At 51.7% G+C, this 23409-nt stretch overlaps 5 protein-coding genes across 5 annotated transcripts; 3 read left to right on the forward strand and 2 right to left on the reverse strand.

The window, feature by feature from the left end:
• Nucleotides 1–768: 768 nt before the first annotated feature.
• Nucleotides 769–1118, forward strand: CTRU02_205491 (uncharacterized protein; the record flags this gene model as incomplete). The annotated part of the gene is made up of 2 exons (XM_036722789.2): nucleotides 769–922; nucleotides 1000–1118. 2 exons carry the CDS (start codon nucleotides 769–771, stop codon nucleotides 1116–1118), a joined length of 273 nt encoding a protein of 90 aa, XP_036585686.2.
• Nucleotides 1119–2275: 1157 nt separating this feature from the next.
• Nucleotides 2276–2813, forward strand: CTRU02_205492 (uncharacterized protein; the record flags this gene model as incomplete). Its single annotated transcript, XM_036722790.2, has 2 exons — nucleotides 2276–2426; nucleotides 2500–2813. The coding sequence occupies 2 exons, from the start codon at nucleotides 2276–2278 to the stop codon at nucleotides 2811–2813; spliced, it is 465 nt and encodes a 154-aa protein (XP_036585687.2).
• A 7682-nt stretch (nucleotides 2814–10495) lies between these two features.
• CTRU02_205493 (uncharacterized protein) lies at nucleotides 10496–13233 on the forward strand (the record flags this gene model as incomplete). Its single annotated transcript, XM_036722791.1, has 3 exons — nucleotides 10496–11730; nucleotides 11787–11962; nucleotides 13010–13233. 3 exons carry the CDS (start codon nucleotides 10496–10498, stop codon nucleotides 13231–13233), a joined length of 1635 nt encoding a protein of 544 aa, XP_036585688.1.
• Nucleotides 13234–15405: 2172 nt separating this feature from the next.
• CTRU02_205494 (mitochondrial f1f0 atp synthase subunit) lies at nucleotides 15406–16238 on the reverse strand (the record flags this gene model as incomplete). Its single annotated transcript, XM_036722792.1, has 3 exons — nucleotides 15406–15680; nucleotides 16016–16100; nucleotides 16212–16238. The coding sequence occupies 3 exons, from the start codon at nucleotides 16236–16238 to the stop codon at nucleotides 15406–15408; spliced, it is 387 nt and encodes a 128-aa protein (XP_036585689.1).
• A 996-nt stretch (nucleotides 16239–17234) lies between these two features.
• Nucleotides 17235–18634, reverse strand: CTRU02_205495 (uncharacterized protein; the record flags this gene model as incomplete). The annotated part of the gene is made up of 2 exons (XM_070204563.1): nucleotides 17235–17606; nucleotides 17726–18634. 2 exons carry the CDS (start codon nucleotides 18632–18634, stop codon nucleotides 17235–17237), a joined length of 1281 nt encoding a protein of 426 aa, XP_070061667.1.
• Between the last annotated feature and the right edge of the window lie 4775 nt (nucleotides 18635–23409).

The following is a 23409-nucleotide window of genomic DNA, read 5'->3' on the forward strand; positions in this document are numbered from 1 at the left end:
CTGAAAATAAGAGAAGCGCACTTTGACCTGAGGAGGCAGAAGATTCGGCAGCTAAAGTGGTAGCATTGAGAGATTCTTAAGGATGGAGGTGGAAATAAGGAGGTATTTGAGCTTCACGATGTAGATGGAAATATGCACAACCAAAAAAAAGGTGGGATGAAGTTGATAAGTCCCTAAACTTGGTGGTCCTTGACCTGACGGAACGGGCTCTTTTTTTATTTGGTTTTAGCTTCACCGCGGAGCGGAGCTACCTAACGCCTACTTTCTCTATGCGGAAAATATCGCCAAAGGCCAAGTACCCTCTAGGTCACTCCTCCGGGCATTTGTGTGGAGGGGCAGCACCGGGGGTAGGCGTCAGCAGGCGGTCCATCGATCTTGGAAACACCCTTGAAATGGAATGGTGGGGTTACCCGGGCCGTGCGTTGGACAGAACAAGACGACGTGCCATGCCACCTCACTTCTGCAAGCTCACTGCATAAGCAGGTTGATTTAGTGTCTCTCGAACTTGAAAACAATTTACAAGATTTGGTTCTCGTGCAGCATATACCGTTCGAATCTGCATCTACCTGGCTTGTCTTTTCATTCTACTCCTTCTCTCCATCTTGTACAGGAGGCCTCTGCTTGGAACAAACCATTACCGAATTAGTCCTTCGAATAAGAAAGCAACGCAGTAAGCATAACATACGATTCTACAACAGAATATCATAACACCTAATGAACCATAGACATCGGGGATTACTCGAAAGAAGAAACGCTAAATCAGTAATAATGGCAGCTACATCCGCAAAGCTCCAGACTCCCGGGTCGGAGGCGGGAGGCAGCGCCGGGGACGACAAGGCGGGGGCCAACTGGAATAGCAAGAAGTTCAGGGATGAGTACGAGTCATTCAAGGCCAAGCTTGTCGACCAACGCTTCGATCCTAGTAAGTCAAATGGCGAGCCCTCAATTTAGACGACTTGTGAAGGCTATAAGAAAGACGCATGCTGACCACTTGTGCAGAGCACTTCGCGGACCCCCTGCTTCCTAGGAAAGCTCCTGATGTCAGGAACAATCCCAAATGTTCTAGCCCGGAGGTGGAGAGGAAGTTTGACCAGATCATCGCAGAGCACAAGGCATGACGATAACCCCATTGTACAAGCATTTGTTGAGAATTCCATCCATGGTATCAAGTTTCGCCGGAACCCTGCGCCACTGAGATATCCCTTACCCAATGATAGACACAGATTTGGATGTATCTAACATTGGAAAATGAGGAGTTATTGTTTCTTTTGGGAACCTGACTGCATTCTGCCAACTCGTCAGAACCATCGCCCTGCACCGACCTCGACTCATGTGCGGGGGCATCTTCTATTGAAGCTAAATTTGCGAATATAAGTCCATCATTTGTCCATGTCAACGAACGAGAAACTCAACATTTCATGTCAATAGAATATCTTCAGTAGATTTACAAGTGATATATAAACAATCAGTAATAATATTACATACATCCTTTGTTTATGAGTATGTACTTCCAGCTAGAGTACTCTCATCTCATATCACACTACAATTTCTCAGGTTGCCTGTCTTGGAATTTAGAAACTCCTTTGGATCTTCACGCCTCCTTGGGCCTATACACAGTTGTATGTCAAAAGCGTGTTTCCATTTATGGCAAAATTGCAGGTCTAATTTATTGTAAATGTTGAAGAAAGCTATCTTTGCCCGCCGTCTAGTTATTCTATTTTCTCAACGAACGGAACAACGGGGAGGAGAACAATGTCCCGAGAAGGAAGACAAGACGAAAGAAATTAAAAGGTTTTTTGTTTCTACATTTAGCCAAGGACAGCATGAATGAGGGTGAATAACACGACAAAGCATCCAACTTGCCATCCTTGTTCACCCGTTTTCCTCACCGTCCTGTCTATCTCTAGCCCACTGCATTACCAGGCATCTCATGCGAATTCAGAAACCAAAAATCACATCCACTTAATACAAATACTAGTGGATGCGCCAACTTGAACTTGCCTGTTTGCCAAGTTAGTGAGCGCAAGTTTCATAAAACGTGTTGCGTTATCACGAGTCCGTCCACACATCAGATAGAAACCTCACCGGACCCAATCTGCTCTGATTCACATTCTACGATTGTTAATTCATTACTTCGATTGTGAGCGTGTTTTTCTTAATTTACTTCCTGTCTCTTTTCATGTTCGACAAAATTATCAAATAGCATGATATTTTTTTCACATTACCAGTGGGAGAAAGACGCTACCTTGAAAACCAGAAAACTCAACGCCATACCATGTGCCAAAGGTACCACAGCAATAAAATGCGTACTTCAAATACCTTGCAGAACCCCGAGGCAGGAGCCACCCTTGAGCTGATTAGCCCAGTTCTCAGTCTTCAATATACAACTCAAACAGCCTTTTCAGACGTATCCATTGAGAAGCAAGGTAAAGCCACCCATCCTGAAGATAATGAAACTATTTACAAAGACATACTCACGTGGCTGACTGATAAATCCAGATCCTCTCCGACAGCAATCCCTAGCAGAGCGCCGCCACCGCCCTCGACCGGAGGACATCGCCATCGCCCCTCTGTCCCCAGACCCAACCGAGCTCTCCACCATCAGACTGGACAACATCAAAGAGAACCAGGCCGAGAGTTACCGCAACCGCCAAATACCGCTCTGTCTCAAGGCTCTCCATGCTCCCAGGATCTTACTCTCTACCAAGACTTTCCGCTGGGTCAAAATGAACGATGGTGTCTGGGTAAAGGTTAAGAGGCGCCGAATCGTCTTCATCACCAGGTCTGAGTCCAGAGATGGCGCTGATGGCTGAAAAATTATGAGATACGCTGGGCGGGCATATATTCGTGGTGGACTATTTTCAGGGAGCATTGACGTTTTGATGGCCGTACATGGAGGGGATAGAAAGGAGGCTGCTGCCGTTACTCAGGAGGTTATACGGCCATAACGATCATAGAGATATAAGAGACGCCAGCACAGCAATCCTTGTGTTTTTGATAAGTTTTCCGTTCTTAATTTACGGTTGGTTCGAATGCCGCCAATATCTTGGTGATGTAGCTACCTTGTAGGACGCAATTGGTATAGCCATCACATCAGAAAAGCTCACCGAGGTTTCCACACCGTGTCAACATACAATGAGTATACTCTCGTTGCCAAACTGCAGCAGCTAGACAGACACATTGCTTTACGACGAATTGAACACCTCTTTACTAACGTGAGTGTAGTTGACCGGGGATACTAAGTACAGGACGACTAAGTAGCCCGATTCATTGCGATTAATCCTGGACCTCAGGAATGAATGTTCACATGCCCGTCGGGATGTTACCATCCTGAAAGAAACTCGCGTTGAAAATAATTTGGAGCGCAATATCATCGATGACTCAATTAGCCAAAGTTGTCACCTATTTGGTTATCTAGCGCATAGTCACTTGGTTGCATAAAAGTGAACGTGCCACAGTTCCGACAAATGACCGAGCTCGGGGTTCATCTCCAAGCGCTGTGATAGCCCTTCCTTGTCGGCCAATCTATATCGCTGGCGAGAGATTACACAAGGCAGCCTAGGAAGTTACCCCTCATCGGTAGAATGCGGGTTTGTCGACGCCGGCTCTGCGTCAAATGTGCATAGCTTCCCAGCATCGCAAGGCGCCTCTTGAAGACTCAACCCCAAGATCCAACATTTGATCTTGCGGGGTGATATTTTAACCTTACAAAGCTTATTCAAGCTTGTTTCTTATCGACTCATTCTACTTGTTTCCTCAAAAGACCGTCCGCATTCATGTGAGAGGGGAGGGGCTCGCAATACAGAAAAGCTCATACGAAAAGGCCCGTAGGTTACTCGGCATATGGCTCCCGAAGAATGCGAGGAGAGGGGTGGAGGTCGAGAGAAACTCAGTTCAAAGATTGGACAGTCACCTTCTTTCTCCCAGAAGCAGCAGCGCGGGATTGGAGAGATGCAGATCCGGCGGGTCGGGTCGAGGATTCTTCGGACGAGGATTGCTCGGGGTTGGGGTTGCGAAACGTTGACGAGAGACATAAATTTGCCTAGAGAGGGGGTGGGCAAAAGAGAGTTTGGGCGTACAGAAACTGCAGGATCAGGGAAGCTGCGGCCTCTACAGCTGTGCCTGGCATTGGACAGCAAGCACTGGGGATTGGCTGCATTGAGCTTTCTTGTTGAGAATACGTCAACCATGTGTGCCAGACAGAAGATAGCTGGCATGCCCAAGGGATATCAGCCATGGCTGGAATGTCACTGGGAAGTGCCAGAGGCCTCGTGGGCGGATTGCGAATTGTGATTAATGACCCTGTCCCAGTTTCGATTTCCTGGAGGCTGCTACCTTGAAGATAGTCTCCAATACTGGTTAGCTGGCGGGCAGATCAACAAGTTAGCCATGGCATTTTTCAGGGTGTGCACGTTGAGCCTAATGACTCGTCGACACAAAGTCGGCGTGTCTCGAACGTTGGGCGACGTCGGATCGGATGGTGGCAGAGATGTTGGATTGTAGAACGAAGTACATAGAGGCGCGGTTGACGTAGTGGATTCCACCAGTTACGTAGCGGCGGGCCGGCTGCTCCACCCAGATGAACGGCGGGGAAGATATGGTCAGTCTTTGTTTGACGCGTGCCCGTCTTCCCCATGCGTGGGGGAGAAGGACGAGGGAGAGCCGGCGAAGTTCCCTGGATAAATCATGGCTGGGAGTTTAGGGACATCGAGACCTAGGGTTCCAGGGCATTTCAAAGTAAGCGTGGGGTTGCAATCATGGTGCAGGTACCGATACCTTCGCCTGAGGAGGCAGTTGCAGAGTCACGAGTCGCTGCAGCAATTATCCCGCAGTTCATGCCGAAGCTATAAGCTACTAGGCCAAGCGGCCGAGCGGTGGGTTGTACGCCGTGTAACTAGGCAGTTAGGCCAGAGATGGAAATAGGCATCGAAGCTACGCAAGGTGACAGAGGCAAGCATTCGCTTAATACCGTGCAGGTTTGCATCTTTCGCGTATCCCGATGTGACCTGAACCCCTTCTTCTTTGGGGAAAGACATTGAGTCAGCGTGTAATCCTTTTCTTACCTCAGCTGCAGTGGTAGGGCTCAGGCGGTCACTTCGTAGCCTGCAGAAAGCATTCAGTGGTGTCGTAGGGTAGGCATGCCAATCGGCCGAGTGTCTATCCGTAGAAGCATGAGTGTTGGGATGTCGAAAGGTGATAGGGCAGACTACGCAGCAATACCATTTGTTATTTCTCTCACAGCAAACTCGCCACCCGAGCAGGGACAAGAGAGACCAAATATAGTAATGCAGTAACTCAGACCGGGGAACACCACCAATGGCGTCTGATAAGCAGATTAGCTGAGCCTGTATACGGCTCGTAACGCCTTGTATGCTGATGGATGATATTACTTTTTTTTTGGGCTTTTGCATTGCCATGGAGGCAGTGGAGGACCAGGGGGTCAGAAAATTGACTGATTGTCCCAAGACATTCTAGACCTTGGCGGTGTTTTGCGTCGCAACTCACGACTGGAGGGCAGATATTGGCAAAAAAACTGCACAGTGAGAATGGAGCCGTGTGTAATTGGGCGAGTGGCGGCTGAATGAATTGGCCAGGGCAGAAAGCAGAGCCCCTTGTTGACTCAAAAAAGGCAATCAAATCTTGCTACCAGCGAGCATGGGAAAAGCAATGAGAGAAGTCTCGGGTGACTTTGGGCATTGTAAGGCATTGCTTCGTTGTAGTCAATGCTTCGTTCCAAATTGATGTTGGTTTGCCGTTTGTTGCAAGCCGCCTTGAGTCATCCACCTAGTCAGCTATACCGGCCACCCAACCCACCCCACGGTTCGCTTGTCCATGCCACCATACTAGTACACCCTGAGGTAAGGAATGTCCCGCTGGCGGGTCGGGCTCCCGAGAGGATCCCCTTGGTCGGCGGTCTCGGAGGGAAGCCGTGGCCTTACCCCCACACGCCTGACCTGAGCAAGTCGATGGCCATTTGCAGGGCATTGTGTTCCTTTTAAATTTTGAAATTTTTTTTTTGTATCACAGGCTGAAAAAGATGTGATGCCACATGAGATCAGCCGTGGACGTAACATCCGATATTGCTTCATCGTTTGCGGCTTAAAGCTCGGTCAGACAGACGCGTTGGACGTTCCTTCGACGGTGTCTGATCGGTCCGTTCTAGAAAGTCATGTGGAACACACCTCTGCCCTGTATTAAGCAAGCCTAGCCGAACTGAGGCGTGACGGACGAGCCGACCTGGAACATTTCGACCGACTGACTTACCTCAAAATGAGTGACTTCAGCTTGGCAAAGATACATGTTGCGAACGATGGTGGGAGCTAAAAACCAAGTAGGTAAAAGACAGAGAAAATAAGGTACTTGGGTACCCCCGACCATGTGTCATTAACAAGGCCGCTCAAAGGAGAAGAGAATACAAGCGAGGGGAAGGATGGATGAGGTGGAAGGATCGATGTACTCCGTAGACCTGGTATGAGCACCGGCTTCGGGGTGGAGGACACTACAGCAAGCAATTGCAATGATTACGTTTGCTCTCAGTGGACGGTCGGGATGCCGTTAGTCGAGGAGCTGTTAATTCAAAGAGGCTGCTGGAGAGCCCTGGCCATCTACTCACAGTTGATTTGTGGAATGGGATCCTCGTTCATTAGTAGAAATTCTTGAAAAAGATCAAAGCAAAGGAAAATAAAGAACATAATACAGGGAAGACGTAACCCAAGCAAGGCCAGGGAAAGTGCCTTTGAACCAGCACATTTCTGAGCAGGGCATGCCGGGCTGTAGATCACAGAGCTAAAAAGGTGTCTGGTGTAGTGTATAGGGCAGCCATCAAGAGACTTGGTGGTTCCTTCCCTCCTGGCAGTCTGCAAATTAGAGAGGCAGGTACTCTTGCCGTACCGACGACTGCCTCTTTCCTAGTGTATGGAGAGGTACCAGCCCTTTCTCGACTGTACATGGTATTTGTGTGCGATGTGTGGAGTTACCTTTGACAGCCAGCCGCATTTCATTGCTGGGTCTCTCTTTCTTTCCATGGTTTGGACTCACACATCGTCAACCTGAGGCTGGACTGCCCGGTTTTCCGGTTTCTTTTAAAGCCCTGCCCCAGACACCCAAACCCCGGCCATATCGTCAGGCATCTAGAACCCTCGACCCCCCAACATCTAGGCAGGAAGCGTCGCCCATGACAGACGCCTTTCGTCCGTCACTGCCTGAACAGGCGCGCAAGGTATTTGCCTTGTCGTACCTTACCTAAGGCACACTCTTCTTTGGTTACCTTGGCCGCCACCCACCATCACCACCTTAATTTGCCTCATCTTACATTCTAAGCTGTCAGCCAGACTTATACACACATTCTACAACCCACTTACCATATCTAAAGGCATCTTTACGCTACCCTGCCTCATTATAATTCGTTAATTTTTCACCTTGATAAAAAAAAACAAGCAACCAGCCAGTCAGCCTGCCAACCCCGCCTCGATTCAAACCAGACCTTCCTAGGGTACAGAATCGGGGGACTTCTCCGTACGAACCCTCCGCGTCCGGTGCCACTTCGCGATCCGCCTGCCGGGACCGCCGCAATATCACTGGACGTTCGCCATCACAGGCTCCCCTGGCATCTTTGGGCCTTAGGACCAGTCAGTCTATTGCTTTCCATTGCTTGCGCTGCGCAGCGCAGTGCTGTCGCCCTCACCATCGCCCCACCTCCCACACTACCAGCCAGCTGCTGCCCTGTTCGCTCAGGTCAAAGTACACCAAAGAACCAGCAGCAGCAGCCAGTCTGGCGCAGCCAACAAGCAGCGGAGGAAGCAAGACAACAGGCCTTACCTAGACTCACTTTGCGATTTCCCCTCTTCCCTCCACCCACCTGCATCCACTCCCACGCACACGCCACCCACGAAGCACACAACACACAGCACTCCTCACCGTGGCACTGGCCGTGGCCGACTTCCACTCCATCCCACCTCCCAACTTCTCACCCCCTCTGCCTCCGAAGAAAAAAAAAGTCTCCAATTCCAACTCCAAAAAATCACAACACCTGCGCACCACACCGCACCTGCCGCCTTCTCTTCGTTCAACCACCAACACCACCACTTGCCACCACCATCGCACCTGCGCGACTGTCATCACGCACACACGCAGCTGCCGCTCACCACCTGCGGCGACCAATCCGTCGGCAACACTGCGATATCTTGGCCTGTTTTGACGCCCACTACGGATCTGGGCCTCTGCCTCGACTAGGCCTTCACTTTTGTCGTCTTCACAACATCTCTTCACAGCCAGCAGCACACCATGTCTGGATCTGAGGGCGCACATGCAAACACCGGCACTGGTGGCTTCGACTTATTGAAGCGGGCGACACAGGCAATGATGATGTCAGGCCCAACCCCCAAGTATGTGTGCACTTTTCTTATGCGTCTTTCTTTTGTGCCTTGATTTGCCTTACCTTGCCTACCCACCGATTGATACGCATCCGACACCTCCACCTTTGTCTGACTCTACCCACATTGTTCACTGTTGCTTTTTTGTCTCTCCATGTCTTTGCTCCTTCCTGGCCCTGTTACGTTGCACAACATTCTTCCCCCCCATCCCAAGGGGAAGGGGGGAGGAATAAGAGCACCAATTCTACCTTTACTTGAGCATTGTGCTACTACCCCGGGCCAGTGGCCTACCTCGACGCGGGCTTAGTCAAAGCTGGGACGCTAGTTCGCCCCCCTCAGTCCGGCTTGAGTTGTGACGCTCGTTGCTCATTCGCTTGATATCTACCTTGGCTACATTTCCTATTCGGCCATGTTCCCCTGCAAGGCTCATGTAGGTGGTTTTCCCCAAGCTCAAGGAGCTCCTGCCAAGATAGGTTCTTGTCCATGAATTGGGTCATGTCTACGTCTCTTTCATATCATGGACAGCTCCAGTATGCGTTGTCATCAAAGCTTTCGCAGGCTTTCCTGGCCTCGTTGGCTACTGTTGCTGTGCCTTGGTGAAAGACGGAGTCGGGCCTGGGCCTGGAATTGGACCCTTGATAATAAGCCTCCCATGTCAAAGGTTGTCCCCTCCTTGCGGCTTGTCTTCGTGGCACACACATGCTACCCAAAAGCGTGGCGATGGAGGGGTTGGTCGGCGGACGAGGAGCCTTTTGGGCCATGGACCATTCATTGCTCCTTCCCACTCCTGATGCTTGGAGGACTGGAGTTCCCCCATTTGGCTAGTGTCAGTGGCATCAGACTGCCGTCAACGGCCCTTCCAGCCTACCGCTTCCTGGTTCCAAGACGATCCCGGACGACCGTCCGATGCTGCAAGCAAACTGAGCCTAGCCGGCGCCTCCCCTCCTTTGGCCGATTCTGTGCCTTCTCCTCCTGCCCTTTCCCGCTACAACTCACCAAGCTACTGCTGCTCCTCTGCCTATGGCCCCTGCGCGCCCATTCTGATGGCACCGGACAATCTGACCTGACGGACCTGGGGGGGGGGTCTTGGTCTTTGCTGACCTGGCTCCGAGGACCATGTCGCGTGTGAGAAACGACGCATCCAGGTCCTCTCTCATCACACAAATCCAGTCTCTTGCACATGCAAATCACTGCATTACCCCTCGTCCCATTCCCTTCCCCTGTTTAGCTACCTACCTATCTAGCTGAGGTATGGTACCTCTACCCCATACCATGCCTACCTGAACCCTTTCGTTCGGCCGCCAATGCGGCGACAACATTAAAAATGCAAATTGAGGACCCAGGGCGGGCGTCTAAAGAGCCAGAGTCAGCCAGAGCTGTTGTTGCTGAGAGAGAGGCTCATCCAAAGTTGAAGCCTGACTCGCCCAATGCCCGGCGACAGCGGCAGCATCAGTGTCGTCAGTCGCAGTAGGCGCAACTCGTAGTGGTACCATTTCGCCTTGGTTTCCCCAGTCGGCATCCGGTTCTTCTGCTTGACCCTTTGCCCCTCTACTCCTGGACCTTCTCCTCTTCGTCCGCCTCTCGCCCCCGTCCCCTTCCCCTCGCGCGAGCGCCCAGCATATTGCCCCGCCATCGCTTTCACTAGAAAGCCCCCCCGGTGGACAGGACCTTGACTAGTGTTCAAAGGCCCTCAACTCAACACGGGGCGTCCTCGGAACAAAAAAACCCACTTTGCCCATTTTCCTATTCGACGACTCTTCCCTTTTGGCCTTTTGCATCATCCCCCTCAAGTTGCTCTACGCGACTAGTTATTGCGACGGCATCCTTGCTTCCACCCGGCCAAAGAGGACGAAGAAAAAAAATTTCCCCGTCCCTTTCCGCCTGGCAGGCACATGGGCAGAAAGAACATATTCTCTCCCTCCGCCTCCATTAAGCCTCGAGTGCCTTACTCGAGCACTCTTCATCCTTAGCAGACCGTTCGTGGGCTTGGCAGCCGTCATGAGCTAGCTTCGTACTCCAGTTTACCTCCGCTTTTCGCTCTATTGCTCAGCGTGTCCAACCACCCCTCTCTATTGTCTTATTTGCAAATTCATACTTTCGCGCACTTACCGACACCAATAATAATGAATCTCACTGTTGACCACCGAAGCAGGTCTGCCGCCGCGGCTGACGATGATGGAGCGGACCAAATCGGCTTTGATACGCCCCGCTCCGGCGTGGCAACCCCTCAGCCCGACCTCCATGACAAACGTTTGCCGGGAATCATGAGCTACTTCGGCCAGGTTCGTACAGATTCTATTCACAATTCTGTATCTGCCCCTGTCGCGTCGGATTTTGTGCGAGGGCAGTCTCCTTACGGTCCCTCAACCGACCCAGTCGAGATGAATGGAACGCCCTCTCAGGTCAGCTCAGTGGTTGCTGTGCCCTGTGGCGATTCTGAACCAATGCCCCCATTAACCCCCTATCCTGAGCCACGAACCGCGTCACAACACACTGCATCAAACGCACTGCAAGGAGCCCACCAGTATCCGACCCCGCCGATATCAAGACGGTCGTCGATAGGGTATCCTGCGAGAAGTCTGTCATTGTGGCACGGAGACACACGATCCGCTGCATCTTCATCTGCGCGACCGTTGCTCCAAAAAAGCTCATCAGACTTCTCGACAACAAAGTGCCGCAGCCTTACCCTCATGTCCCAACCCTCAAGCGTGGTCACCAAATCGGCTGTGCATGCTCATCACATATCCAACCCCAGCCTCCCCAAACCCACCACACCAGTGTCTCCCACACACCCCCAGATTGGTTCAGCACAGAAAGCCACTCCCTTTGACAACTATTCCTCACTTGATCAGCTGAAGAGGCTAACACAAGTCGCGGGTTTCAAGAGCGGACCGCCAACTCCCACTCGAGCCCTCTCGGCAGCTCAACCATCTCAGGAAGAGCGATCGGGCTCAAAGAGAAGCAGTAATGAAACGGCACCTCCTAGTGGCACCCAGACGCCTAGAGGCTCTACCGGCGCTCAAGTCCCCGCAGCGAAGGGCAAGCTCACGATCAAGATCGTGGAGGCAAAGGGTCTAAGACGTGCTAGAGATCCCTATGTTGTTGCTGTTTTCCAAAGAAGCGAGCTAATCTCAGGAGGCCCGCGGTCCGTTGAGGAGGAGGAAGATGTAAACCTGCCGGCGCCGTCCTTGGGAGGCATTCCGATCCAGAGGCAAGGAAGCGATTCGGGGCGGCCCGCCATGTCCATCCCTATGCGCAGCCGTCAAAGCAGCAACACTAGTATTTCTGACTACAACACGTTCCGCAACAAGTCTCGGCGATCTTTTACCAGCCCAAAGTGGGACGCTGAAGCAGAGTTGTAAGTGCCTCTTACACCATCCTGCGCGCCGTGTTTCATACGCTAACCCAGACCAGCGATGTTGTGGACTCTAACATGCTGGTGGATATTTCGGTTTACGACCACAGCGCAAATGGCGAAGAGTTCCTGGGTCACGTCGATTTCCAGGCAAACCGGGACTCTAACAACCCGGTCCGCGGTTGGTTTACGCTTAAAGGCCATGCCGACACAATGGCGGAGAACGCCCCCACTGGTGAGATTTTTGTCGAAGCTGTGTACCAACGCACAGAGAGGAAGCACTTTGGACCCGAGGACTTCCAGATTCTCAAGCTTATTGGAAAGGGCACTTTCGGACAGGTCTACCAGGTTCGGAAGAAGGACACTGAGCGGATTTACGCCATGAAAGTCCTGTCGAAAAAGGTAATTGTCCAGAAGAAGGAAGTCGCTCACACCGTTGGCGAGCGCAACATCCTGGTCCGGACAGCAATGTCAGACTCGCCCTTCATCGTGGGCCTCAAGTTCTCCTTCCAGACGCCGTCGGATCTCTACCTGGTCACTGACTACATGTCTGGCGGAGAGCTGTTTTGGCATTTGCAGAAGGAAGGCCGGTTCGACGAACGAAGAGCCAAGTTCTACATTGCAGAACTCATCTTGGCCATTCAGCACCTGCACAACAATGACATCGTTTACCGAGATTTGAAGCCCGAAAACATTCTCCTAGATGCCAACGGCCACATTGCTCTTTGTGATTTCGGTTTGTCCAAGGCGAACCTCACCAAGAACGACACGACCAACACCTTTTGTGGAACAACAGAGTATCTGGCCCCCGAAGTACTCCTTGACGAGTCAGGATACACCAAGATGGTCGACTTTTGGTCTTTGGGTGTTCTCGTATTCGAGATGTGCTGCGGATGGAGCCCCTTTTACGCAGAGGACACCCAGCAGATGTACAAGAACATTGCGTTTGGTAAAGTCCGTTTCCCCAGGGATACGCTGTCACAGGAGGGACGCAACTTTGTCAAGGGTCTACTTAACAGAAACCCCAAGCACCGTCTGGGTGCGACAGACGATGCGGAGGAACTGAAGCGCCACCCCTTCTTTGCCGATATCGACTGGGACCTTCTCGCCAAGAAACTCATCACGCCGCCCTTCAAGCCCAAATTGACCTCTGCTACGGATGTTTCCTACTTTGACCCCGAATTTACCAACGCCCTAGACAACAACGGCTCTCTTAACGAACGGGCAGCTGCTCTCTCAAAGGGGTTCGCTACATCTACACCCCTGTCGCCGTCTGTGCAAGCCAACTTCCAGGGCTTCACTTTTGTCGACGAGAGTGCCCTTGACGATCACATGAGGGATAAGAACCGATATGATGACGAGGAGATGCGCGACTCGCATCATCAAGACGACGATGACTGGGACGACCTGGAAGACATGAACCAACGAGGCAACCGTATGAGTGGCATAGTGAGGACAACTACCAACGACGAGCAGATGGTTGGCGGTGGCCACTTTGATGTCTGAGGATCTTGCTTTTGGTCAGCCTTTCCCGGTGCTGTTTTCTCTCTTTATAAAATCTTTCTTGGTTCTATATGGAGAACAAGAAAAAGTTTGTTGCAGCCTGTTGTTTTCTTCGCAAGCAAAAAAAAAAAAAACACAAAAAAAACACACATACACGCGCACGCACACAAACATACACACACACACACACACACACGGTCGTCATCACGAAGTCTAAAACGAACATTTATGGGTTCAGTGCATAAGGGCGGTCAGCTTTGCATGTGATAATTAAGGGTGTAATTGGTACATGGCGTTTTTTGGGCTGAGCGATGAACATTCGGGATCCTGGATCGGCCTTCAGAATGCTGCTTTCTAAGCTGATCGAAGCACTTACACACGCACAAAATGCTTCTTGATGAGACTCTGGATACCAACGAGTGGTTCCTTCAAACATTGGTGACTTTTTTTTGTCTTATCCCCAATGTTTACGGTATCTCTCACTTTCACGATGCCTTACTCATTCTATGCATGCATGTCTTCTTTATTATTGGTTTTGTGTTTTTTCCTTGCCATTGCCAAAACTGCCCTGGTACAAAGAAAAACTGATGAGTTGCATCTGATGACAATGGGGATGAAAGGAGGGGGAAGCAGAGCGCTGAAAGGGGAGGGGTCTCACGCTTGGCAGCAGGTATCTCAAAGAGTCAATCTTTCTACTTTCCAGGATCGAGTTGGCTTTGCACGTGCTGCTTGAGAGGTCTTCTTATTTTGTTTAACGTTGTGGATGAGCCCAGGAGACTTGAGATGATGGACAGGGCCGACGACGACGATAACGACGACGAAACAGGTTGATGGTCTTGAAGAACAGAGGAAGAAAAGACAAAGAGAGAGAACAGGTAACGGCATGAAGCAATGTTGTCTGTAATAAACTAATTTAGCTAAAGACACCGTTCCCTCAAGACGTTTCAGTTGGCCTGTGATGTGTTGTCGAATTCCCTACTTTTCTTCAAACCCCCTTTCTTTTTTAACCCAAGACGAGAGTTGCCTCACTGCTCCCGTACTCGTTCACTATGACGAGAAATTGAAAAGCCCCATGATACTACTGTATGTGAGTGAGAGTGGGGAGAGTTTACGAGAATATATATGTATGGATATATATGTGTGTGTGTGTGTGTGTGTATGTGTGTGTATGAAGCAAAGACCATCCAGAGAAAATCAAAAAGTTCAAATAACAGTAGGTGTAATCGGCTGTTGTTCAACGACGAAGTGGATCCATAACAAGAGTATGAGGTCCTTTTGTTGTTGTTTTTTTTTTTTTTTTGGGGCAGTTGCTAGATCGACCGCATTGACGGTACACATCACAATGACTCTTTCTCCTCGAGGATGACTTCTCTGGCATCATGCAAAACGAGATGGCTGTTCCCCCATGGTTTTGGGGGTCAATGGTACTTCCCTCCGAAAAAACCCTTTTCTTTTCCCCACCCTTCTATGTTGGGTAATTGCTCTCAAGGTATCCTGACTTTGGCTATTTGTCAGTCTCTAGGAGCATAGAACTGTGTGTCATGTAGAGATGGAGAGAGATCGTTCCGGAAGATTCCGGGTCCACATGCCCACTATGGACATATTTGTGTGTTTTGATAGAATACGAATCTGGGGAAGAGACAACTGGAGATTTCGGCACGCGTTTATGTCACTGGCGACCTTGCAAAGACACTGGTTTGCAAACGATGGAGGGGTCTAACGCGCCTACTCCTGGTAGGTTTGCCATTGCTGATAGGCAAGAGAACTCAAGTTAGTACCAAGCGTGGGGACGCCGTCGGTCTCAGACACGCGACAGAAACGAAGCGCAGTTAAGTGCATGCAAATAGCATTTCCTAGCCAGCGAGGTTCAGTTGGACAATATACACGGGATTACCACCTCCCAGCACACCTTCCCCTCGTTTTTCGCGCTCCTCCTCTCCAATCTCTCCCCTAAATAAAACACACAACACCCCCCTCCTTTCGGTCCGTCGGCAAACGGCAGATTACATTCCGGTTCGGGGGGGCCATTTCCTTCGGCAAAGCACTTTCCCCAAAGGAAAGCTCCCCTAACCATAGCATGTTCGAATGTCGTCGGTCGGTTGGCCTTTTGTTGTTCGTTGCGACGGCAAGAAAATCGCTATTTTCGTATAAGGGTGTGGATCGGGGGAAAACCGTTTAGTGGTGAGCCTCCTCCTCATCCTCCTCAATCATGAGCCAGTCGCGCTGGACGGGCTGGCCACCGGCAGCGACGGCCTCGGCGTCCTGGCCCTCGACCTCGACGGCCATGCTCTCGTACTCCTTCAGGCTGGCGGCAAGGTCGGCCTCCTCGGGGGACTTGGGGGTCTGGGGAATGTTGAAGGTCTGAACCTGGCCCTGGGCGTCAGACTCCTTGATAGGAGTGGGCTTGTAAGCCTTGAGCTCCTTGAGGTAAAGCTCCTGGACGAAGTCGGCTGTATCGGGCAATCGGGGTTAGCGTCTGTGCTCCCAGCGGTCGACGACGACGGGTGCATTCAATTGGGGGATAAAACGACAGCGACAGGCAGGATGAGGTATCGAGGAATTATATGTTGGTATCGGATAGGGATGGGAAACATAGGTTGAGTGTCGTTGATTGATGATGGCCGATATCGTCACTTGGAGCGCACACCAGCCCCAGCTTCGGAGCTTGCCTCCCTTAGCCGCACCGGCAATCCGAACAACCGCCAGCCACCATCGAACCTCTCCCCCTCCATTTTGATTATAACGAGAAATGACGGACGGGAAAAATTGAAAAGGGTTTACGAACCTCTTCGGGAGACCGTGGGGGCAATGAATCCCCTCATCTGGACGGCGCTGGGCCTCGCCAGCCGAGAGACAGCCGAAGCGGCGCGCTATTACCTCAGGTGGTCAGTTTTTTCTCGTCTTTCCTCTCGGCCGCCCGCGCCCGACGGGCGAACCGCAACATTTCCATCAGCATCAACAAAGGCAACGGGCAGACTCACAGTAGCTCGGGACAATTGGACGAGCATCTTGAATGTGGGTGTGGCTGGCTCAATTGGGGGGGAACAACACCGGGGGAAGGGGGTGAGGACGGAAGAGGTGGTTGAGGGTTTTGTACGGATGGGACGTAAAAAGCTGGAGTGAACGAGCCAGCCAGAAGCCGGTTGGACGACGCAGTGATCACCGCTATGATTGCAGGTGCCTCAGGCCACTTTTATTTTTTCCCTCCGTCCTGGATGGGAACGCTTGCTCTTTGCCCCCACTCTTACCTCTTCTCCACCATGCTTTGGCGCAGGCTCGGGGAAACAAGGAGCAGGAATGGACCAGTATCACGTGATGTATCTCTACGGCCGATTCTGGCTGCTTGTAGCGGCAGGCGGGCGGCGGCGGCGGCGGCTGCTGCTGCTGCTACTGCTCTTGCAGCCAAAGAGAAAGCGTTTCGCCTGATTGATCAAGGAACCTGTCTGTCCACCGACATCATAGGCTCTCACAGAACCAACACCAACGTTTGGGCTCGCTTGGCCTAAGCTCCTTGCGATTTGGCTAGCTTGCAGAGGGCTTCTTTATCGTGTTTCCGCATGACCTCACCCCTCACAGACGTCAACGATTATCGTCATCGTCTCATCCTTTTTCATCTGGTCTAAGTGATCACAGGCTTGTGTCGGCTTGTGTCGATGGCTTGCTCAACTTCCTTGGTTGACGTCTCTCTCTTTTTCAGTCACAGATAGTTCAAGCTGAACGGATCATTTCCTGGTAAAAGATCAAGTGATCATGATTTCATAGGCCCGTCGTCATTGAGACGGTACCACTACATAACGCCTTTAAACTCCAATTTGACAAACTACAAGGTGCCGCCACCTTATCACCTGCGTGAGATACACCAAGTCCCAATAACTATTATCGAGAGTACACAAGCGTGCCTTGCCATAGTCAATATGTAAGAGATGCAAATAGTCATTGCTCTCGTCTGTTTCTTTGATACCATGTTTACTGTCATTGTCGGGTTCCGGCCGGCGTTACCCTGTCTATTTCTTTTGGCGGTAGGGGATGCGCTGCTGAGAATCGGCGGACTCGTGGCTTTGCTCCTGCTTGATGCGCGTAGACCTGCGCGTCTCGCCCCAAACAGCAGTTCCAATCCAGATGAGGCCGAGGATGGCGGCAACAACGGCATAAGCGATGACGAATTTATTAGGGGTGTTGGCAAGCTTAAGGCCGAGGCCGCCGTTGATAATGCCAAGAACTATGAGAGCTCTGCCGTACCAGATGTGAATGTGGCTGACAATGCCGCGGGTCTGGAACCTCTTGAAGTACGCGTGGTGAGCATATCCAAGGAACGGCTGGATGGCCAAGGCGGCTACAACCACAGTGCCAAGGAGGGTGTGAGTTTGCTCAAACAGCTGTGACAAACTCATATCAGCTTACAATCCTGGATGAGGGAGGTCGAGTGGGAGTGGGTTTTAATAGACCCTGGGGGGGACGAGGAATCCCCAATTTTACAGAAGAGAAAGCAACTCACATAGCCGTTATCGCGGGCATAGGCATATCCAGTGCCGAAGCCGGCCCACATCAGAGCGAACGCAACAGACTGCCATGCGGCGTGTGCCATCCACTTGCCCACAAGGGGCATGAGGATGGCGCCAAGAGGGTACAAGGCAATAAAGACGATGGACATTATGACGCCGTGGGCGAGAAGGATAGCAGACTTGCCACGACCGTTAAATACAATGCCGCTGCCACCGCTCGTAGAGCCGCCGCCGCCGCTGTTCCCATTCCCACTGCCACTGCCACCATTGTTGGTTCCGGTGAACGGGTTGCTATCGGACTGGACGGTAGCCCTGGACAGATCGAGGCTGAAGCTGGTGTGAGAGTCGTGCTGCTGGATGCTCTGGCTGTTGCTGGCCGAGTTAATGGCGCTGCCCGACTTCCACGCCGCAATCCAGTTGGTGTTGGCCGAGTTCAAGGACATTGAGCCACCGCTCCAAGAAGCGCAGTTCGTGCAGAGGACGTTGGCGACCAGCTTGCCGTTCACAACACCGGAACCAGCCAGGAGCGTGAGGTCGGCACCGTTCTGGGACACTGTGGGCATGCTGTGGCCACGGGCAGTACGGGGGCTGATAGTGACATTGCCGGCGCCATCGGTGTACATGATGAACATGTTGGAGTCGGACATGGACGTGCCGGTACCGAGGGCAACCCACTGATAGCTGGTAGGGGCGCTCATCTGAAAGTACAGGTTACCGGAGCCAGAGCTGGCGGAAGCCTGGGGGACGGCAACGCTGAAGCAGATGTCGTTGGGGCATGCCTCAATGGGATTGGCAGAGGCGGTAGCCGCATCTCGGAGGCTGTTAGTGACCAGCGGTTTGAGGAATGTATCTGGGGACTCACAGAGCGCGGCACCCAAAGCTGAGGCAGCAAAGGCCTTCATAATGACCAGTATCTACTTGAAGGCGGTTTGTTGGGGATAAACTGATCAGTTGGGATGGTTAGCAACGACGTGAATAAGGCCCACAAATGGCAACAAGTATGATGGAGCGGGACTTGATGGTAGTTTAAATCAGATGCCCCCAGGATGGTAACGGGGTTGGAATGTAACATACGTCTCTGTGTGTTTGTATGCAGGGAGGCTCCGGGCTTGTCGTTGAAGGAGTAACACGGCAGTTTGTAGCGAGTGTGGTAGAGAAAGGGTGGGAGCTCCGGGGTTCTTATGAACAAACGACAGGTACGCGGCGGCAATCCAGCTCCGTGGCACGTTAGCGATAGCAGGATGTGGTGCGGTGCTAGGATCAAAGCGTCGGATCGATGGGACAGGACGCAGCGGAGCAATCACGGTGGCTTTGCCTCTTACTTGTGGTCTCGTTTCTGCCAACCGTTTGGCTATGATTTGCGTTTAATGGCACTTGTTTCTTGCCTCTGACGCCGTCACCCAAGGAATCTTGGCGCAGGAAATGGGCAGCGTCTTCGATACACTAGTCAAAGTCATCTCGTTTTTTTGGCTCTTGGTGTCGGTTCCGGGAGTCAGGACCTGGCCCTGGCCCCATGCCATTCTCCTCTTGTCTCTACTCCATCCGCCTCATACTGAATCTTGGCTTGGGGGAGTGCGGGCAGCGGTCCAACTGCTCTGTGACAGTTCAGCCACGTTGGGGTGACCCCTGGAGTAACCGTAACCCATGCATGAGATACCTAACCTGACCTGCTGCAGGCTCTATCGGATTACACGTTGAGAAGCAACGGGGAAGTACTATGGGACAGCTGTGTCTAGGTCGTTAGTTTTCACCGTCCTACAACAGCTCCAGAGTAGGCTAGAGATCAGCGCATGCGCGTCGGCATACTTCAGTGAGACACAGCCACAAAGCCCAGAGGTTGTCATCGGCTTGATACCACGATGATCTGTTAGTGTCGCAATGTAAAAAGTGACTGACCATGGGCATGGAGAGATATGGACCCGCGTTGACGGACCCGGTCGGTACAACACGTTCCCCCGGGCAAGCAAAAGCCTAAAAATTGGGTGGGGGAGACTAATCAGGCACTGGTGCCCCTGGTCATCATTTCGGCTCCCTTGCAGTGTGTCTTGGATCTGGTCTGCTACCCTCTTCTAGCGCGTCATACAGAATCGGAAAGGCTCTCATTGGATAGCATGCTGCCCAAGCTCGATGCTAGAGGAGGAAGGGGTCCTGGGACAAGCCGGCGCTCTGGGATGAGACTATGACTCGGCTGGACCTGCTGCGGCATCAATCATTATTGGCAAGACTGAGGTATTACGATCATTGCCCCCCAGCACTGTAGATTGAGACCAGAAGCGCGGAGAGGCAAACGAAGTCAGTGGGAAGAGCACCTCCGCTTCTTTGCCCCCGCCGCAAGGTGAAGAAACACACCCGAATAACGAGAGGATGTTTAGAGCATGTAAGAAAAGGGACTTAGGAGTCCGGGCCGGGAGCATCCTGGCGAGAGGCGGCAGACTTCTACATAAGTGGGACTAGCGTATTGGAAGGGCGCTTCTTTTGTTATGTGTGTGTGTGTGTGTGTGTGTAGGTGTGTGTGTGTAGGTGTGTGTGTGTGTGTTTTTCTTTCCCTTCCCGCTCTCTCCTCTCTTGGATCATGGGCATTGAAAGATTCGCGAACATGGCCTAAACTCTATCCCCGAAATGAGGGCACGACAAAAGTAGTTTACCGCGTGTTTTCACGTATTATGGTAGCAGGACTCAAGGTAGCAAGTGGAAACGAGACGTCTGGTTTGATAGTCATCGATACCCTGCATATGCGTGTACATAGTTTGCTGAAATGTCAATACCAATGCCAGTGTTAGGTTGCCAAGCCAGAAAGCAAAAAAGGCCAAGGCGAACAGACCAATGAACTCATGTACTGGGCAGGACTCAGCCCTCCGGCCGGAGGTAAAAAAGTGCCGTTACTGGCGACCGGGGTCTCTGCTGCCGTAAGCGTTGGTCAGAAACAATGTTTTGAAGATATCGGATAGATTGTAGTGCAATAAAGAGAGGAAGCATACGCAAGCATTCCATGATGATTGCTTGGCTTGGAGACGGTGGAACTCTGAAAGGGAGAGATGGACGAACGAAAGGAAGCCAAAAGTTGTGGGAACAGAGCGGAGTACCGATCAGCTGTGGTAAGCGCACATCCGGGCCCCCAACACTGGGAGCAATTACCACATGAACAAACTACACCGTCAGCACCACCAACCTACACCAGTAGGCCAGTAGGAGCGGGAACAGGAAGTAGGAGCGCATATGGCCCTGAGCTACGGGCTCTCAACTGCCTGCATATGGCTGTGATGCACACGGACGCTACTGCCCACAACCCGGACGGCAAGATGTCCTAGGTGTGGTCGCCATAGGACAGCATCCCCCCCCCCCCCTATACCAAGGATGCTGAGAAGCGGCGTGCCAAATAAGGCGCATTCCCATGCTTTGCTGACGAGGCACGTTGTCGCCAAGGAAGGGGCTTTTCTGACGGCAGCCGCAGCTTTCGGCATTGCTCGAGTCTTCTTTGCCTCTATGGCTGCATCCCAGCCCGAGTTCACCACTAAAACACCCTGCTCTTCAAGCCATATCGGCTGGGGATATGCTCTCTCTAAGTCCAATTCTATTTTCATTCCCGAGAGGCCTCATCCAGGTTCTTCCTCTACACTTTACTCTGTCGGTCAACGCCAAGGGCCGCCGGCCGAGGAATGCAGCCATTTCACTGTCAGCCACGTGTGGATGTTTGGACATATCAGAGAATATCCGAACTTCTCCGTCAGGCATGTACGACTGAAGAGACTCACCGAAAGGTGTTGGACAACACCATCAAAGCTCGTTTAGATTGTTGATCAAACCGTCCAGCAAGGACCTATCCGCCTGTCCCGATTTGTAAACACGCCCAACTACCACGGCACCAGTGCGACAAGCGCGGATTAGCACCAACGCAGGCCACGCAATGCTTCTTCCCTTTCCAGCCCTGCCATCATTCCTTATTCTAGGCCCCGTTCGACCTCATGCAGGGTTGGCTAGAGATAGCACGTTCTTTGCCCAAACCGGCAGGGTTCGATCTGAGCCTGACTACCCGCGCGCTCTTGACGCCGTGTTAAAACCTGAAACCCTCTTACTGCTTATGTGTGGTACATGTTTACAACCACACGTCCCTGCCTACTCGTCTGACGTTGCGCAGGCACTTGCCATGTTCCTTTTCATTCTTGGCCAATGTAATGACGCATACGAACTCGAGCTGTACATCAGTTCGCCAAACATGATTGTCCGTGTCTTCTCGTCCGCTTTTTGTGACACAATCCACGCCTCGCACAGTCCGATAATACTGAGTGTTCGCAAACTAGCTGCGGATAAATGCCCCACGAGAAGGACAAAGCTGCATTTAACTGATCCTAACAACAAACCGGGCCGACTTTGCAGTTGCCGTGACAAAATGGCAGGCCCAAACTCTGGTGAGAGGTCGTACTACCACAGGTTTGGGCATTCCAAGCATTGCCCAGGGCAGAAGCAACACACAAAACACTGGAAAAAATACACCAACTGTCAAGGCATGCAAAAGCCTCACCAACACAACATTCTGAAAGCAGCATAGAAGTTGCGTCATGGTATGTGGCTTAGGTTTGCTCCCCACGCTCAGTCCATGATGCCAAGTTTTTCTCCAAAGACTGTTTGCCATCGTTCAAAGCCTCTAGGCCTATCCTGGCCTGCAGTTGGGGGAGAAAATCCGATTGCTCGTTGGACTTGGCGGAAAATTGTTTTGATAGCTGGCACACTGCATTGGCATTATCTCCAGCGCGCCCTGCATCTGCGAAGACCCTTCCAAGCCGGCCCAAGACTTGCCTCGTTTGAGTTCTCCCTCACTGCAAGACCACTCCTTGGAACCGTCCCAAGCTTGACCTTCAACAGAGGGATGACCGATGCTTGCAGTACGTCAGATGATGGTTGGGTAATTGTTAAACCCCAAACATTTGTAGTCACACTCAAGGCAGTCCGTAACGACTGGCAAAAGTTACCGAGAACTCTCTTGGTCAGCAACTCTATCACTATGCCAGACGCCATCTTGTCATTACGCCGTCAAGAAAAACCTTGTTGATACCGACGATCTCTCTACCTGTTAAGTGCACCCTCTGCGAAAATTACCTGCCACGACAATCTCGATGTCTCTAGCCGACCACGGGGGCCGGAGTGGGGCCGCGTGCGGGGGGTTTCCCTTGCCGATGGGAAATTGTATGTGCCGCCTGTCCTTGGGGTGCTGAGTCGTTGGCCAGTCGGGCCAACAACTGCATTACAACGCTGCGTTCTGGCGAAGGTGTAATAATCGCTCCGCCCCGAACATGAGTTACCCCGGTAAGTATCCACTCCTACAACCGCCTTTTTGATATCCAGTCTAGTTCTTGCCCAGGCCAGGCTTGGGGGAGGCTGAGTAGCTGCCAAATTGACATTTAAGCTTCCTTTAAGGCCATTAAGACCCAGGTGCCCTAGTCAGTGGGACATTGCTAACCATGGATATAAAAGTCCACCAGCTTTTACAAACAGTGAAATGATCATTAAGAACATTCACGGGGTCCGCAGTCTCCGGCTACCCCGACTCTCTTCCACCTAGTCTTCATGGCACTTACCTTATTCTTGTTGGCTTATTGGGGGGGGGAAAAGTACTAAAATTACGTTCACAAACGACAAGCGTTGTCCTCGATCTAAGCAGCACCGCCACCGGGATTTGAAC

This window comes from Colletotrichum truncatum, assembly GCF_014235925.2.
Source record: "Colletotrichum truncatum strain CMES1059 chromosome Unknown Contig_0003, whole genome shotgun sequence".
Classification (NCBI taxonomy): domain Eukaryota; kingdom Fungi; phylum Ascomycota; class Sordariomycetes; order Glomerellales; family Glomerellaceae; genus Colletotrichum; species Colletotrichum truncatum.